General features: G+C 36.6%; 1 protein-coding gene across 1 annotated transcript; it reads left to right on the plus strand.

Moving 5' to 3' along the window:
• The first annotated feature begins 7,366 nt into the window (after positions 1 to 7,366).
• Positions 7,367 to 11,921, plus strand: LOC129641393 (NKG2-A/NKG2-B type II integral membrane protein-like). The gene is made up of 6 exons (XM_055566125.1): positions 7,367 to 7,553; positions 7,939 to 8,037; positions 8,503 to 8,556; positions 9,104 to 9,255; positions 11,323 to 11,423; positions 11,745 to 11,921. Exons 1-6 carry the CDS (start codon positions 7,367 to 7,369, stop codon positions 11,860 to 11,862), a joined length of 711 nt encoding a protein of 236 aa, XP_055422100.1. The 3' UTR covers positions 11,863 to 11,921.
• Positions 11,922 to 18,640: the final 6,719 nt, after the last annotated feature.

Raw genomic sequence — 18,640 nt, forward strand, 5'->3', positions numbered from 1 at the left:
AGAAAAAGAATCTAAAAACAGGGTAGATACAGGTATGTGTATAACTGAATCACTCTGCTGTACACCTGACACTATCACACATTATAAATCCACTAGAATCCAATAAAAAATTTTTAAAGAAAAAAATATATGTGTCTTTCTTATTCATTTGTGTGTCTTAAATATTTGCTTTTGCTCCTAAAACAAAATAAAACATGTCTTTCCACATATATTGTCATGAAGTAAGGGCCTGTTTGCCTTTCAATGCTTTTTCATCACATAGGAGACTTCAAAGTGCACAGTCAATATTCAATAAGACTGTGGAGTCAGTGATACTCCTCTATTTTTCACGTTATACTATGAATGTATATGAACTACTGACCTATGAAAATATTTTAAATAAATGAATACAGAATTGATGTCAGTGAATCACATAGTCTCAACACAAATATTCTATAAATTTTAGATGAGTTTGTAGATGACTAATACAAAATAAATTACCGAGAAAATTTAAAGTAGTAGTAAATAAAGAAATAAAAACACATCTTTTGTCTGAAAAATATTTTTATGACCTGTAAACATTGCCAGAACTTTGTTCCTCATCAGTTCAGTTCAGTTCAGTCACTCAGTCGTGTCCAACTCTTTGCGACCCCATGAATTGCAGCACACCAGGCCTCACTGTCCATCATCAACTCCCGGAGTTCACTCAAATTCATGTCCATCAAGTTGGTGATGCCATTGAGCCATCTCATCCTCTGTCGTCCCTTTCTCCTCATGCCCCTAATCCTTCCCAGCATCAGAGTCTTTTCCAATGAGTCAATTCTTCACGTGAGGTGGCCAAAGTACTGGAGTTTCAGCTTTAGCATCATTCCTTCCAATGAATATTAAGACTTGATTTTCTTTAGGACTGAATGGTTTGGTCTCCTTGTAGTCCAGGGGAATCTTGGGAGTCTTACCCAGCACCACTGCATATTACTGGCTAACAACCACATGAAAAGATGCTCAACATCACTCATTATCAGAGAAATGCAAATCAAAACCACTATGAGGTACCATTTCACACCAGTCAGAATGGCTGCGATCCAAAAGTCTACAAGCAATAAATGCTGGAGAGGGTGTGGAGAAAAGGCAACCCTCTTACACTGTTGGTGGGAATGCAAACTAGTACAGCCACTATGGAGAACAGTGTGGAGATTCCTTAAAAAACTGGAAATAGAACTGCCTTATGATCCAGCAATCCCACTGCTGGGCATACACACTGAGGAAACCAGAAGGGAAAGAGACATGTGTACCCCAATGTTCATCACAGCACTGTTTATAATAGCCAGGACATGGAAGCAACCTAAATGTCCATCAGCAGATGAATGGATAAGAAAGCAGTGGTACATATACACAATGGAGTATTACTCAGCCATTAAAAAGAATACATTTGAATCAGTTCTAATGAGGTGGATGAAACTGGAGCCTATTATACAGAGTGAAGTAAGCCAGAAAGAAAAACACCAATACAGTATACTAACCCATATATATGGAATTTAGAAAGATGGTAACAATAACCCTGTGTACGAGACAGCAAAAGAGACACTGATGTATAGAACAGTCTTATGGACTCTGAGAGAGAGGGAGAGGGTGGGAAGATTTGGGAGAATGGCATTGAAACATATAAAATATCATGTATGAAACGAGTCGCCAGTCCAGGTTCGATGCACGATACTGGATGCTTGGGGTTGGTGCACTGGGATGACCCAGAGGGATGGAATGGGGAGGGAGGAGGGAGGAGGGTTCAGGATGGGGAACACATGTATACCTGTGGCGGATTCATTTTGATATTTGGCAAAACTAATACAATTATGTAAAGTTTAAAAATAAAATAAAAAAAAATAAAGATGAGCCAAAAGTGGGAAAAAAATAAAATAAAAAATAAAATAATAGTAATAATGAGAAGAAAAAAAAAAAAAAAGAAAGAACAGGACATCCAGACGGCATAAGATGGCTATTTTGAGACATTCCTTTGCTATTTTCTGGTGAATAAAGTCATATTCCTTGCCTCAACAACAACAACAAAAAAACGAACAAAGAAAAACAAACAAGGTTGTGAAAATTATAAAGAAACTACAGGTACAAAATTGATAACTAATACCAAAAAGCAAAAATTAAAAATCTAGAGTAGAGTTTGGAATTTCAAAAATACAATGTTAAAAAAAAAGAAGAAGAAAAATAAAGAGAGAAAACAAACAAACCAACAAAAACAATGTCACAAAAATTATAAAGAAAATACAGGTACAACATTGATATCAAATACCAAAAGGCATAAATTAAAAATCTTGAGTAGAGTTTGGAATTGCAGATATACGATGTTATATAAAAGAAGAAGAGAAAGAAACAGAGAAAAAAAAAAGTCACAGAAATTATAAAAAAAACTATAGGTACAAAATTGATAACATATACCAAAAGGCTAAAATTAAAAATCTAGAGTAGAGTTTGGAATTTCAAAAATACAATGTTAAAGAAAAGAAGAAAAAGAAAAAAAAAACAAAACACGGTCAAAAAATTATAAAATATATATATGAAGTTTGCTGAAGAAGAAAAAAATAGGGTCTTTTTTTTTTTTGCAAAGTAATAGGTTATAAAAGTGAAAATTAAAGGACAATAGAGGACTTAAATTTTTTTAAAAAAAAAATAAAAAAAAGGAAAGATTGATCATAAAAATAGTAAAAATATATCTAGGTCTTTCTCTGGTTTTGTTGTGAGTATTGTGGGTTCAGTTCATTTTTGGCTAGTTCCTTGGTCTGACTTATATTTCTCAAGATCTATAGGCCCCTTCCTATGTAGTCCGTAGTAACCACAGGGTTTTAATCTATGGCCTGTAGCTTCCAAGGCGTTTCCCTCTGTTATAGCTTCTTCTGTTTGCTGGTCTTTCAGTGTCTGGTTCCCGCCCTGACACAAAGGGGACGGCGGAGGACACTAATTTTTTTTATTTTATTTAGGCTCACTTGTTCAGCTGCGCTGTGGGGAGGGAGGGAGGGATGCTGCAAACAGATAACACTGGCGTGCGCTCGCAGTGCCTCAGCCACACTGGGTCTGCCCCCGCTCAAGGCGCATGTAGCCTCCCTGCCCACACTGCTTGGGCTCTAGGTTGTTCTGCCAGGAACAATCAGAGGCCGGCCCTGGGCTGAGCTCCCAGGTCCAAGCCGCTCAGGTTCAGGCACTCGGGTAGTCCTCAGAGGCGCAGACTCGGTTGGGCCTGCGTTTTGTGCTCTTCCCAGGTCCGAGCAGCTCAGGTGATGAGGTGTTTGGCGAGCGCCAATGCTGCGACTTATTGCCTCCCCGCCACTTGGTTGTCTGGGTGTAAAACCAGTGCACCTTCTCAGGCAGATGTTGACCATCCAGACCCCCAAGAAGTTTTAGTTAGCAAAGAAGCCTGCTTATAGTTTTATAGATAGAGTCTCTCTGGGGCTGCGATTGCCCCCTTCTGGCTCTGGCTGCCTGTCACCCGATGGGGAAGGTCTGCAGCTGGCTATCTCTGTTCAGTCCTTTGTTCCGTGCGCGGGCCTGGCGGTGTCTTAGGTTAGGGCTGGCTTTTCGTGTGGTAGATATTCCACAGTCTGGTTTGCTAGCCCAAATTATTTCGCTCAGATAGCTCTCAGGACATTCGGGCCTGATTTTTACTCTAAGCGACGCAGCCCGCGCCGTGCTTCCCTGCCCAGCCCCCGCTTGCTAAAGGCATGTGCAGGCGTCTGCGCTGCTTCTCCGCTGGGGGAGTTACCGTAGGGCTCGCAATCTGCGGGTTTTAATTGTTTATTTATTTTTTTCTCCCTGTTATGTTGCCCTCTGTGCTTCCAAAGCTCGGCACAAATTTGGCAGTGAGAAGGTTTCCTGGTGTTTGGAAACTTCTCTCTTTTTAAGACTCCCTTCCCAGGACTGAACTCCATCCCTCCCTCTTTTGTCTCTTTTTTTTTGTCTTTTATCTTTTTTCCTACCTCCTTTTGAAGAGTTGGGTTGCTTTTCTGGGTGCCTGATGTCCTCTGCTGGCATTCAGAAGTTGTTTTGTGGAATTTACTCAACGTTTAAATGCTCTTTTGATGAATTTGTGGGGGAGAAAGTGTTCTCCCCATCCTACTCCTCCGCCATCTTGGCTCCTCCTCCTAAAATGAATACATTTTAATCAGTTCTAATGAGGTGGATAAACTGGAGCCTATTATACAGAGTGAACTAAGCCAGAAGGAAAAACACCAATACAGTATACTAACGCATATATGTGGAATTTAGAAAGATGGTAATGATAACCCAGTATGCGAGACAGCAAAAGAGACACAGAGTTATAGAACAGTCTTTTGGTCTCTTGCTTTTTTGATGATCCAATGGATGTTGGAAACTTGATCTCTGCTTCCTCTGCCTTTCCTAAAGCCAGCTTGAACATCTGGAATTTCTCAGTTCATGTACCGTTGAAGCCTGGCTTGGAGAATTTTGAGCATTACTTTGCTACCAAATGAGATGAGTGCAATTGTGCAGTAGTTTAAACAGTCCTTGGCATTGCCTTTCTTTGGGATTGGAATGAAACCTGACCTTTTCTAGTCATGTGGCCACTGCTGAGTTTTCCAAAATTGCTGGCATATTTCGTGTAGCACTTTCACAGCATCATCTTTCAGGATTTGCAATATCTCAACTGGAATTCCATCACCTCCACTAGCTTTGTTCATAGTGATGCTTTCTAAGGCCCACTTGACTTCACATTCCAAGATGTCTGGCTCTAGGCAAGTGATCTGGGTACTTATCTGGGTCATGAAGATCTTTTTTGTATAGTTCTTCTGTGTATTCTTGCCACCTCTTCTTAATATCTTCTGCTTCTGTTAGGCCCATACCATTTCTGTCCTTTATTGTACCCATCTTTGCATGAAATTTTCCCTTGGTACCTCTAATCTTCTTGAAGAGATCACTACTCTTTCCCATTCTATTGTTTTCCTCTATCCTTTGCACTGGTAACTGAGGAAGGCTTTCTTATCTCTCCTTGCTATTCTTTGGAACTCTGCATTTAGATGAATATATCTTTCCTTTTCTCCTTTGCCTTTAGCTTCTCTTCGTTTCTCAGCTATTTGTAAGGCCTCCCCAGACAACCATCTTGCCTTTTTGCATTTCTTTTTCTTGGGGATGATCTTGACCATTGCCTCCTATACAGTGTCACAAAGCTCCATCTATAGATCTTCAGGCACTATGTTTATCAGATCTAATGGATCTTACAGTATATGAGAACAATTTCTCAGGGGCATTTAAAAATGGAAAATGTAAATAACACAACTAGAGTTCCAGTTGTCCTTTTAATTGGAGCCCAAAGTCTCCTATTTTCTGGAGGTGTGTGGTAAGCTAAACTCTCTTCAACTCGCCTAAGTGTGAGGATTTCCTGTTCAAACCTGAAGTGACACATTGACGACAAATCAATATTTTCCATTCTAGCTTCACTCTGAGCCGTCACAGGGCAGCCTGTGAAGGTCACAGACATTGCTTATTCTTGACTGGGTTTTAAGTTTTTAAATTTCTCCTTTTGTTACCAGCCTAAGCAGGTCTCTTTTTAGAGAATAGCCTGATCTGCACACTAAAGAATGCACGACTTCCTGGCCTACAGAAGGTATGTGTCCCTCCTCTCCTGTCTCTCTGCTAGACCGTCTCACGTAGTGGGAACTAACAAATGTTAGAGGTGATGCAACTGAGCTATAGTAAATATACAACAAAATCAAAGTATAACATTGTTTTTTTTTTAATAATTTGGTGTAAACAATAACCATAAAATACCAAATATTGGGTCATTTCTCCAAGTATTCAAATTATTGTCTGTTGAATACACACATGCATATTTGGGTGTGTATATAATATTAAGTGAAATTTATTGACCTCATGATAGGGAACAATTAGTTTCGGATTTTATAATCAGTAGATGGTAAGCTTTTTTGTATAATAATACGTTTATACATATTTTGCTCAACATCTATACACAGATTCTTGGAAAGGAATTCATTATATAGCAAAAGGCCAAACATAATTCCTCCCCTATGTTTTAGATTGAATAAAAGAGCCCTAATTTTTTAATGAAATTTAAGATGAAGTAACTTTTTTTTAATATATTTTATTTTATTTTTTAACTTTACAATATAGTATTGGATTTGCCATATATCTAAAGGCTAATTTAAACTTAATTGTCATAATTAAAGTATTTTTTAAAAATCAAACATTGCATAAATGATATGTTATACTAACTAAAGGCTGATATAAATCAGAAACAGTACCATAGAAATGATGACTAAGATAATAATTAAAACTGATAATTATTGAGAACTTATAAATTCCAGGTTGAGTGCTCAGTGTTACACACGTTATATATTGCATAAACTTATTTCCATTTTATATTAATAATATAGGTTACCAGATAGCAAATAACTTTTTGAAAGTCACATTTTATAAATTTCAGTCATAATTAATTTCCAGATATTTCTGACTACTGCATCAATTGTCTGAATTATTAAATTATGTTATCTGGATTTTTTATAAGTAATTACCATCACTTATACAGCTAAAATGACCTTTACTAACATGGACATCTATTAGATCTTTCTGGAAGTTTGAACCAACAGTGTTCTTCCATAAGTGACCTAAAATGTTTATCATTTTGTGGGTAGAGATATTAGCCATTAAATCAATTATCAACTACTTTTGTAAAATAATTAACTTTTAGTGTTTCCTATTGTTTTATTTTTCATATTACTTTGTTATATATGTTTAATGTGTCAGGTAACATTTTCCAATATATGAAGCATTTCCTCAGTTTTTAATGCTTTCGCAGAACTCCTCAACCATTTGAAATAATGACCATTTGTTATCCCTTTTCATCAATAAATGTAAGTCACCAAATAATGTAATTTAGTGTAGGAAATTATTGTATATGTCAACATTACTCTCTCCTCATCTTTAAAGAACTGTTTTTAACCAATATTAAATTTCAAAATTATCATAAATATGGGTGAATCTCTCTGGTTAACAGAACATTTTAATTTGAACACAAGCACTATGATGGTTTTAAAATATTTCCATGGAATCTGACTTAATAAGGATATTATTGTTCATGAACTTCTTTATTCCTGCCTAATTTATTGCTTTTCATTGTTTCAATCAATAATATATGTGTCAAATATAGAATATGTTTTTCAAAAAAGCATTCTATCGTGAAAAACTTGTTTAAAGTTGTAAGGATTTACCAGGCTTTAAGTTTGTTCAGCTGCAAAGTGAGCACTAAGCGCTTTGCCCCACCTGTGTCATTGTACCAGGGTGCTTATCTCACATACACCACTCAACCTCAGTTCACTTCAAGCACAGTCCTTGATCTCACTCAGCTGCAGAGATGAATAACCAAGGAGCAACCTATGAAGAACTGAAGGGAGTCAAGAACTCAAAGAGGCAGAAAAGAAAACCTAAGGTTTCTAAAAGTTCCATTTCAATGACTGAGCAGGAATTAACATATGTAGAATTAAATCTTCAAAATGCTCCTCAGAATCTTCATGGGAACGACAAGAATTACCGCTCCAAAGGTAAATACTTACTAGAAACACATGGAAGTGTTCTAGGATGTGCAGTGGGGGTGCAGAGGTGTGGAGAAAGAGTAGGGGATAAGCTCACATGTTTTTCACTTTGAGGAACAGAACTTAAAGCTGGATATGGGATTCTGATGTGAAATTGGAGGATTACTTTTATTCTGGCATTACTATAATTTGAAGTCTTTGATCAACAATTCATGTAGTCTCATATTTGCTGAAAACGCAATGGTATATTCTGAAAGAAAGACTACAGTGGTCAAAATGGGTTGGGGTCCAAGTTTATATCCATAACTCTGTGTTCCTGTGGGTTCTTGTGTATGTAAACTCTGAACAACTGTCCCCATCACTCCTTTCTCAGTTTCCTTTTCTGTCCCTGCAGGTTCATCATCACCTCCAGAGAAGTTCATTGCTGGGATCCTGGGAATCATCTGCCTCGTCTTGATGTCCACTGTGGTGACAGTGATCACTGTTACTCCCTGTAAGTACGTTTTTGAAAAACTGTAAGGGAACTTATCACTTTACTGGTGGTCAGTGCTGCTAAACATTTCATAGTACTATAGAATGTGCCTATCATTAAAATACATGCATTTAGAATCAATGCAGTATATCTAATTTGTCAGAAATACACAACACAGGAGAATTACAGAGAGCATGTATATGTATATTCTGATTTCATAACTCAAAAGCATGCTTTAGGAGATTTAAAGATCTTTTTGAGAAATACAAATTAATTCTTGAGATTGGTTAAAGCAAATACTGTAAGACGTGGTGAAGTTTGTTCCGTTAGGTTTTTGAAATATTTTTTCCATCAAGTCTTCATTACCTAATTAATTTTTCTTGCTAAATCAGTTTTATTTCAGATTATTCTAATTCTAAACTCATTAACTAAAATCATTATGATTCATTTAAAGCAATATTAACTTTTTAATGATTAATTTTGTAGCTACTGTAATACAGGAACAGAATTCCTCCTCTCCCATAACAAGACTCCAGAAAGGTACATAATGATTTTCAAAGTTCTGATATGAATACAATTCATTTTTGTCTCTCTCTTAGGCTAGTGAAAATAAGAATAAATTTGGGGATAGAACATAATTTATAAAATCAGGCAATAAACATTCATAAATAAATGATTATAGGAGAGTGCTTCTCCCTATGCAATAATATGATCACCATATCCATTATTGGCAATTGGCTGTAATTTTCTCCTGATATAATATGATAAGAGACAAATAATTTTGCTATTCTAAAATAGAATTTTATTTCTTAATTTTCAGGACATGTAAAGAGTAGACATTTCTATGTATTTCCTTTATATGGGGACATATATTAAAGACAGACCCTCTCTATGAATGCATGAATGAGATTTGTTTTATATGTACCAGCCTTGAGCATGCACAGTTATGTTAGTATATATATATATATATATATATGTATATGTGTGTGTGTTTATATATATGTTTATAACTATGCATATATGCAAGTTAATTTTTATTTTTCAAATTCAAATTGTTTTTGAATAGTAATTCATAATCTTTCTTCAGAATGTCATTGTGGTCATTGTCCAAAAGACTGGCTTACATATTCCAACAACTGCTATTATACTAGTTTGGAAAAAAAATCGTGGAATGAGAGTTTGATATCCTGTGCTACTAAGAATTCTACTCTGCTTTATATAGATAATGCAGAGGAAACGGTAAGATATTAAATGTTTCCAACACTTTGCTAAAGGCTTGATTTATTCAGCATTATATTTGTTAGATTTCACTCGTGCTTTTGTACATATTTGTAGCTTGTTTATTTTAAGGTCTGCTAGTATTCCATTAAACAATGGACTATAACTTTATGATACTTTATTTACATTTTTATACCACTCATGCATGTGTGGTAATTTCTGGTTCTTGCTTTTCATAGAAAACCATGCTTCTACAAATGCTATTAAGTTCTAAAATACACTGTGCTATCTAATTTTCCCATACATAAAGGAAAATAAACATATAATTTTGCCTATAGAATTATATAATTGCACATCAGATCACGAAATAGAAGTTTCAACTTCCCAGCAGCCCCACGCCTCTGTAATATCTTATCACGTCTCCACCTCCTTATTTGCTCCCTGTCCTGACTTTTGATATTATAGAATCTCTTTGATTGCTTTTGAATCATATACATGGAATCCCGTGTTCATCTTAGTCGTTCAATCATGTCTGATCTTTGCAACCTCATTAACTTCAGCCTGTCAGGCTCCTGTGTCCATGGAATATTCCAGGCAAGAATACTGAAGTGGGTTGCCATTTTCTACTCCAGGACATGGAATCATACAGGTTGTCCCTGTCTTCATTACTGCCATATGATATTTTGCAGTTCCTCCAACTTTTTGCATTTGTGTGACGTTTGTAAATTTCCACAGCTCATTGTGTGAATTCAACATTGAAGATCCATTCTTTCCAATGCCGCTGGGTAGAGATGGAGTCTTACACCCTCAGGGATAAAGAGGCTTCTTAGCTTCAGTAGTTTTAGTCAAGACATCCCCTTTGCTGATCCCACCCCCACCCCTATCACCCAACCCTAGTGTCTCTCAGTGGAGGAAACAGAGGCAATTTCTCTGACTGCTCCTTGTTAGTAAGTGTCCTGATGGATCTTGTAAGGCTTACCTGGTGTTGCCTACACGATTCTCTCACACACAGGAGGAATGGCTTACCTGTGCCACCCCCAACAGCCAGGTTAGGTATTGTGTGTTTGGGAAGTAAGAGGCCTAGGTCACTTTCACCTGGTTGGTGGGGAGCACCGAGATGCCCCTAATTATCATTCCCTCACCTCCCACTTTGTTCTCTCATCACGGAGTGGGATTGGTGATTACAGAGGAGTGGGGCTGCTGGGAAGTCTCAAGCCACATCACCCTTCTCTTTCCACCTTTCAGAGTTCTCCTCTCTCGTTTCTTTCACTAGTTCCCATGTTTACAGTTGAACTTAGCAGGGAGGAGCAGAGAGAAATGAGTCTCTGACCCCTTGTCTGGGCCACTGATTCCACCAATACAGAAACAGATGGCTTTGGGGTTTATCTAGTCAAAGAATGGTGTCAGGTTCAGAAAACTAAATCTGGCTCTCATACTTATTTTCTCAATTTCATTTCCTTAATTTCCCTCTAAAACTGAAATTCTGAGAAACATAATAGTAGAGAAATCCATTGATATTGTCACAATATCCAGAAAAATGAATGTCATGGAATCTAAAGACTTATTTAAAGCCTTGCTATGTTAGTTTTGACATGAGGAAAAATGAAATTATATGAGTCAGAATTTTCCTCATTGCACATATTCAATTACTCCACCTTCTTATCCCTTAGGCTTAATGTCAGATGCAGTTCACAGCTGTAAGTATCCCCAAGTTGTTATGCAAGGTGTATTCTTTTGTGGGATCTCTACAACTAGTTCATGTCTTTGTAAATATTCCCTTTATTAAATGACTTTCAAAAAAAAAAAGGAATTTTCCTTATTAACATTAGAACACAGTGACACTGATAAGTATAAATGTTGAGTTAATTTTGAATCAAAAGTACAGATATTGGTTAATATTTATGGCACTATTAAACTTCAAACTTTCAACTCCTATGTTTTTTAGTGTTAGATTAGAATCTAACATGCTCAATTTGTTCAAAGAATGAAAGATGCTATGAAAGAACACATCCTTTGACTTGCATTTTAAAAATTAACAAAAACATTTCATAATGACTATTTAAGTGAAAATTCTTTATTTTGGGCTAGAAGTTTCTGATGTCCCTATCAATTATATCATGGATTCAAGTCTCTCGTGAAGGCCGCGGTCGTCCTTGGAAGTGGCTAAATGGTTCAACTTGCAAACTACAGTAAGTTTATAAAAAGAATGCTATATAGAGGAGGAAAAATACAAAAAAGAAATATTAAAAAAAAAACATGAATACATTTGTTTTAGTCGAATTATAGAAAGCTGAAGGAAGATATTGAAAGTTAATAAAATGTTGATACCAATGTTGAAAACTAGGCTACTCTGTCGCCCAATTTCCTAGTAACAAGCGCTTACTGAAATTTTATTAAAGACTTCATTACCCATTTTCAAAATATCTTGTATTACAGTTACATGGAAAATGCTATTGTTTCATGAGTTGTCTTCATAGAATATAACAGAATTATGCATTTTTCCATAACAGGATAGCAGACAATTTACCTGGTGAACATAACTGTGCTGTACAATCTTTATGGGGCATTGGAGCAGAAGACTGTCAGTTTCCAAATGCATATCATTGCAAGCACAAGCTTGAGAATTAAAATAGGAGTTTGGATGCTGTTGGGTAACTTGACCTTTTATGAAATGGAAATAATATTCTGATTGCTTATATTTTAAAATGAATTATATTTTTTTCTGATAATGAATGTTTTTCAAAAACAGTTGAAATATAATTGTGTGTGCTCATTCGTTTAGTTGTGTCTGACTCTTTGAGACCCCATGGACTATAGGCTGTCAGGCTTCTCTGTCCAAGGAAATCTCCAGTCAAGAATACTGGAGTGGTTCTATTCCCAGATTTTTAAGGAATTTCCACACTGTTCTCCATAGTGGCTGTACCAGTTTGCATTCCCATCAACAGTGTAAGAGGGTTTCCTTTTTCTCCACACCCTCTCCAGCTATTTTTCGACTTTTTTATGGTGGCCATTCTGACCGGCAGAGATGATACCACATTGTGTTTTTAATTTGCATTTCTCTAGTAATGAGTGGTGTTGTGATATGAGAAAGCTACATGTCTTCTCGTGTGTTTTATTAGCCCTCTGTATGTCTTCTTTGGAGAAATGTCTGTTTACTTCTTTGGCCCACTCTTTGATTGGGTCGTTCATTTTTCTGGTATTGAGCTGCATGAACTGCTTGTATATTTTGGAGCTTAATTCTTTGTCAGTTTCATTTGCTGTTATTGTCTTCCATTCTGAAGGCTGCCTTTCCACCTTGCTTATAGTTTCCTTCTTTGTGCAAAAGCTTATAAGTTTACCTAGGTCCCATTTGTATTTTTGTTTTTATTTCCATTACTCTGCAAGGTGGGTCATAGAGAATCTTGCTGTGATTTATATCAGAGGATGTTATGCCTCTGTTTTCCTCTAAGAGTTTTAATAGTCTCTTGTGTTAAGTTTAGATCTTTAATCCATTTTGAGTTTATTTTTGTTTATGGTGTTAGAAAGTGTTCTAGTTTCATTCTTTTGCATATGGTTGACTGGTTTTCCCAGCATTTGAATCAGTTCTAATGAGGTGGATGAAACTGGAACCTATTATACAGAGGGAACTAAATCAGAAAGAGAACCATCAATACACTATATTAATGCATATATATGGACTTTAGAAAGAAGGTTACAACGATCCTATACGCAAGGCAACAAAAGAGACACAGATGTAAAGAACAGACTTTTGGAGTATGTGGGAGAAGGCAAGGGTAGGATGATTTGAGAGAATAGCATTGAAACATGTATATTCCCATATGCAAACTAGTACAGCCACTATGGAGAACAGTGTGCAGATTCCTTAAAAAACTGAAAATAGAACTGCCTTATGATCCAGCAATCCCACTGCTGGGCATACGCACTGAGGAAACCAGAAGGGAAAGAGACACATGTACCCCAATGTTCATCGCAGCAGTGTTTATAATAGCCAGGACATGGAAGCAACCTAGATGTCCATCAGCAGATGAATGGATAAGAAAGCTATGGTACATATACACAATGGAGTATTACTCAGCCATTAAAAAGAATACATTTGAATCAGTTCTAATGAGGCGGATGAAACTAGAGCCTATTATACAGAGTGAAGTAAGCCAGAAAGAAAAACACCAATACAGTATACTAATGCATATATATGGAATTTAGAAAGATGGTAACAATAACCCTGTGTACAAGACAGCAAAAGAGACACTGATGTATAGAACAGTCTTATGGACTATGTGGGAGAGGGAAAGGGTGGGAAGATTTGGGAGAACGGCATTGAAACATATAAAATATCATGTATGAAACGAGTTGCCAGTCCAGGTTCGATGCACGATACTGGATGCTTGGGGCTAGTGCACTGGGACGACCCAGAGGGATGGTGTGGGGAGGGAGGAGGGAAGAGGGTTCAGGATGGGGAACACATGTATACCTGTGGCAGATTCATTTTGATATTTGGCAAAACTAATACAATTATGTAAAGTTTAAAAATAAGATAAAATTAAAAAAAAAAAAAAGAGAGATGACCAGTGCAAGTTGGATGCATAAAGCAGGACTCTCAGAGCTGGTGCTCTGGGACAACCCAAGGGATGGGGGAGGGAGGAAGGTGAGAGCGGGGTTCTGAATGGGGGAACACACGCACACCCATGGCTGATTCATGGCCATGTATGAGAAAAATACCACAATATTTTAAAGTAATTATCCTCCAATTAAAATAAATTAACTAATTTTTTCAAAAAAGACTACTGGAGTGGTCTATCATTTCATATTCCCTGGAGGACCTTCCTGACCCAGGGATCAAACCCTCTTCTCCTTCATGGGCAGGCAGTTTCTTACTACTAGTGCCACCTGGAAAACCCCATTGAAGTATCATATACACATCCAAAAATATAGGTATCATTACTTCTCTGTCTCACTTTTTTTGCTGAACAGTATGTTTATGGCATTCAAACTTCTAAATGATTGCATATTGTGTGAACCCATTTCCATGTAATATCAAAAGTAGGAGTAGAGAGACCAAAAGTAGATTACTGATTACTAAGGGTTGTGAATGGAGAAGGCAATGGCACCCCACTCCAGTACTCTTGCCTGAAAAATCCCATGGACAGAGGGGCCTGGTGGGCTGCAGTCCATGGGGTCGCTAAGAGTCGGACACGACTGAGCGACTTCACTTTCACTTTTCACGTTCATGCATTGGAGAAGGAAATGGCAACCCACTCCAGTGTTCTTGCCTGGAGAATCCCAGGGAGAGAGCAGCCTGGTGGGCTGCCGTCTATGGGATCTCATGGAGTTGGACACGACTGAAGCGACTTAGCAAGGGTTGTGAAGAGACGGAATAGGAAAAGACTGCAAATTGATTAGTGATGAATGCTCTCTAGAGTTTGATAGTAGTGACGGTCATAAACTGTGAATAATTTTAAAATAATGGATTTATATATTTTAAATGGATAAATTTTATGCTCTGTAAATTACACCTCAATAACGTTTTTAAAAAGTAACTGCTTTGGGACTGCGTTTAATCTTTAAAATAATTTCTGAAGATAATCGTCCTACAATATTGACTCTTCCAGTCAATATCATGCTTTATCCTTCCAATCAATTAGGTTTTCTTTAAATTCTCCCTGTATTATTGATCAATTTTTATTTATTTATTTATTTGTGTTGCACTGTTCAGCATGTGGTATCTTAATTCAGTAACCAGGGATCGAACGCCCACTCCCTGCACTGGGAAGCAAGTAATCCGAATCACTGGACCACCAGCGAAATCCCCCTATAATACTTTGTACTTTCCAACATTGAAATTTCACACAAATATGGACATCTCATAGCCATGCTTTTGTAAACAGCTATTTTGTTTTTAAATTTATAGTAATTGTTGCTGCTACAAATAGAATTGTGCCCAATGATTTCTCTGATTGTATGTATTAATAATTTTATCATTTCAAATATATATTCCTCTGGATTGTTTATGTAAATAGATAGTGCATCTCTGAATAATCACATTTTATTTCTTCCCTCCAGGTGCAATAACTTTTTCTTGTTTTTCTTTTCTTTGTTTTAGTTTTTCTTGTTTTTGACTTATTTTTACCCAATTGGCTTTTATTTCCAATGTTGAACAGATGGTACAGTAAAGGTCTTATACGTATCCTTCCAATATTGGTGGAAAATATTTCAATATTTCATTGCTCAAATATGGGATCTTTTTAAAGGTTTTTTCATATGCCTTTCTAACATGAAAGCAATTCCATAGTATTCATAATTTTCTTTCTTATAGGTTTTGTATGCAATCAGTCATGTTACCATTTTATTATTTTTCTTTCAATGGAATGAGAAAATTTTTAATGTTTTTGAAATATCTCTTTCCTTCAAATGTTGACCAATTATGCATTCCTGAAATAAAACCACAAAAATCATTCTGTATTTTCTCCCTTTGAAAAATCACTGCATATATCATATTTAGATTAAGATGATTTTCTTCATCCATTACCATAAAGAGTTTGGAGTGAGTGCATTGATATTATATAACTTGACAGGTTTTGTTATCAAAGCTCTATGGAAGCCTCTGTTTTATGGTGAAAGACCTGGCGTAGTTTTAAGTGTTATTATTCACTACTGATACCATTAGGGCTCCTAGAATTTTTTATAGGAAGGTTTATACAGTGAACTTAATATATTTAACACATGTTAAGCTTATACAGGTTTATGGTTGTTGTACTACATTTGGTAATTTGCATTTTCTAGACATTCTATTTCATATGGATCGTAAAAAGTTTTTGTAATACAGCTTTATTGTCTGTTTAACATCCGTAAAAACCATAATGGTTTTGTCAGGTTTCAGTTCACTCAGTCATATCTGACTCTGCAACCCCACGGACTGCAGCACACCAGGCTTCCCTGTCCATCACCAACTCCCAGATCTTGCTCAAACTCATGTCCATCGACTCGGTGACACCATCCAACCATCTCATCTTCTGTTGTTCCCTTCTCTTCCCGCCTTCAATCTTTCCAAGTGTCAGGGTCTTTTCCCTTGAGTCAGTTCCTCCCATCAGGTGGCCAAAGTATTAGAGTTTCAGCTGCAGCATCAGTCCTTCCAATGAATATTCAGGACTGATTTTCCCTAGGATGGACTGGTTTGATCTCCTCCCAGCCCAAGGGACTCTCAAGAGTCTTCTCCATCACCAATGTTCTCATTTTGATATTTGGCAAAACTAATACAGTTATGTAAAGTTTAAAAATAAAAAAATAAAAAAAAAAAGCATCAATTCTTCAGTGCTCAGCTTCTATATGGTCCAACTCTCACATCCATACATGACTAGTGAAAAACCAAGCTTTGACTAGACAGACCTTAAAGTAGTGTCTCTGATTTTAATATGCTGTCTAGTTTGGTCATAGCTTTCCTTCCAAGGAACAAGCATCTTTCAATTTCATGGCTGCAGTCAAAAAAATTTTTTTGGAGTCCAAAAAAATAAAGTCTCTCACTGTTTCCATTGCTTCCCCATGTTTTTGCCATAAACTGCTGGGACTGGATACCATGATCTTCACTTTCTGAATGTTAAGTTTTAAGCCAGCTTTTTTACTCTCCTATTTCATTTTCATCAAGAGGCTCTTTAGTTCTTCGCTTTCTGTCATAAGGGTGGTGTCATCTACATATCTGAGGTTATTGCTATTTCTCCCAGCAATCTTGATTCCAGCTGTGCTTCATCCAGCCTGGCATTTCGCATGATGTGCTCTGCATAGAAGTTAAATAAACAGGGTGACAGTATACAGCCTTGAGATACTCCTTTCCCAATTTGGAACCAGTCCGCTCTTCCATGTCCGGTTCTAACTGTTGCTTCTTGACCTACATACAGATTTCTCAAGAGGCAGGTCAGGTGGTCTGGTAATCCTATCTCTTGAATAATTTCCCACAGTTTGTTGTGATCTACACAGTCAAAGGCTTTGGCATAGTCAAAGCAGAAGGTGTTTTTCTGGAAGTCTCTTGCTTTTCCAATGATCCAACAGATGTTGGCAATTTTATCAACAACAAAGAATCAAATTGCCAACATCTATTGGATTGTCACAGAGAAGGCACTGGCGACCCACTCCAGTGCTCTTGCCTGCAAAAATCCCATGGACGGAGGAGCCTGGCCTGCAGTTCATGGGGTCGCTAAGAGTCGGACATGACTGAGCGACTTCACTTTCACTTCTCACTTTCATGCACTGGAGAAGGAAATGGCAACCCACTCCTGTGTTCTTGCCTGGAGAATCCCAGGGACGGAAAAGCCTGGCAGGCTGCCATCTATGGGGTCACACAGAGTCGGACACAACTGACGCGACTTCGCAGAAGCAGGAGCATTGGATTGTCATATTTATATAGATATAAAAGATTCATGTTTTCTCTATTCTCCACGTGTCATTTATTAATTTTATTGTCTTTCAAATGAAAATAGCTTTGACCCTTTTATTCCCCTCTACTGTAATTTTTCATCATGATTTTTCATATTTGCTAGTTTCTTCATTCGTCTTTAAGTCAACTACTTTAATTTCATCAAAATTGCTTTTGCATTTCAAGTTTCTTGTCAAGCATGCTCAGATTTCTACTTTCTTTTTTTTTGCTTATAATGTATGCATTTAATGCAATTAATATGTCACAAGACAGAATCTTGTTGCTACATTTTTCTTTTAATTCATATAAAATTATGAAATTTGATTTTGATTTTTCCTTGGTTCATATGTTATTTAGAAATAGATTACTGAATATAAAACTCTATAAAGATTTTTAAAATTTTGGTTATTGACTTCTATTTTAGGTAAACTAGTTAAAGAATTTTTCATGAACCTGGAAATATTCTGTATGTCTATTACATATGGCTGATGTGACTATGAAATCAATCTGAAATGTTTATCTTCTAAGTAATTAAAAATTAAATTTGAATATTCACATTTCAAGTGTCCACTTGCCAAACTTGGCTGGGGGCTAGTGTTGTGACACCATAGTTCTATAGCATTTTTAGTAATGTAACTGGACTTAGGCATATATAGCAAATTTTGGGGAAATGTTCATTTGAATTTAAAAAGTAAGAATATTCTATGTTAGTGTATGTGTGTGTGTTCATATATGTACTGTTACTTGTCTAGCTTAGATATTTCTATTGTCTACTGCTATATCTGCTTGTTTGATAAGTAGTGGAGATAAATTCTTTAAATCTCCATTTATGATTATTTATGCATGGTTTTCAAATCTTGTTGACCTTGTGCTATTCAGTACATACATTTTTTAACTGCTAATAGCTTAGATACTCAATATATAATTATTAAACATGCTCCATCTTTTGTAACATGGTTCTTGCTTTATACTGTGAGAGTACATTAACTAAAGCAATTTGTG

The sequence above is a fragment of the Bubalus kerabau genome, chromosome 1 (genome assembly GCF_029407905.1).
Source record: "Bubalus kerabau isolate K-KA32 ecotype Philippines breed swamp buffalo chromosome 1, PCC_UOA_SB_1v2, whole genome shotgun sequence".
In the NCBI taxonomy this organism is placed as follows: domain Eukaryota; kingdom Metazoa; phylum Chordata; class Mammalia; order Artiodactyla; family Bovidae; genus Bubalus; species Bubalus kerabau.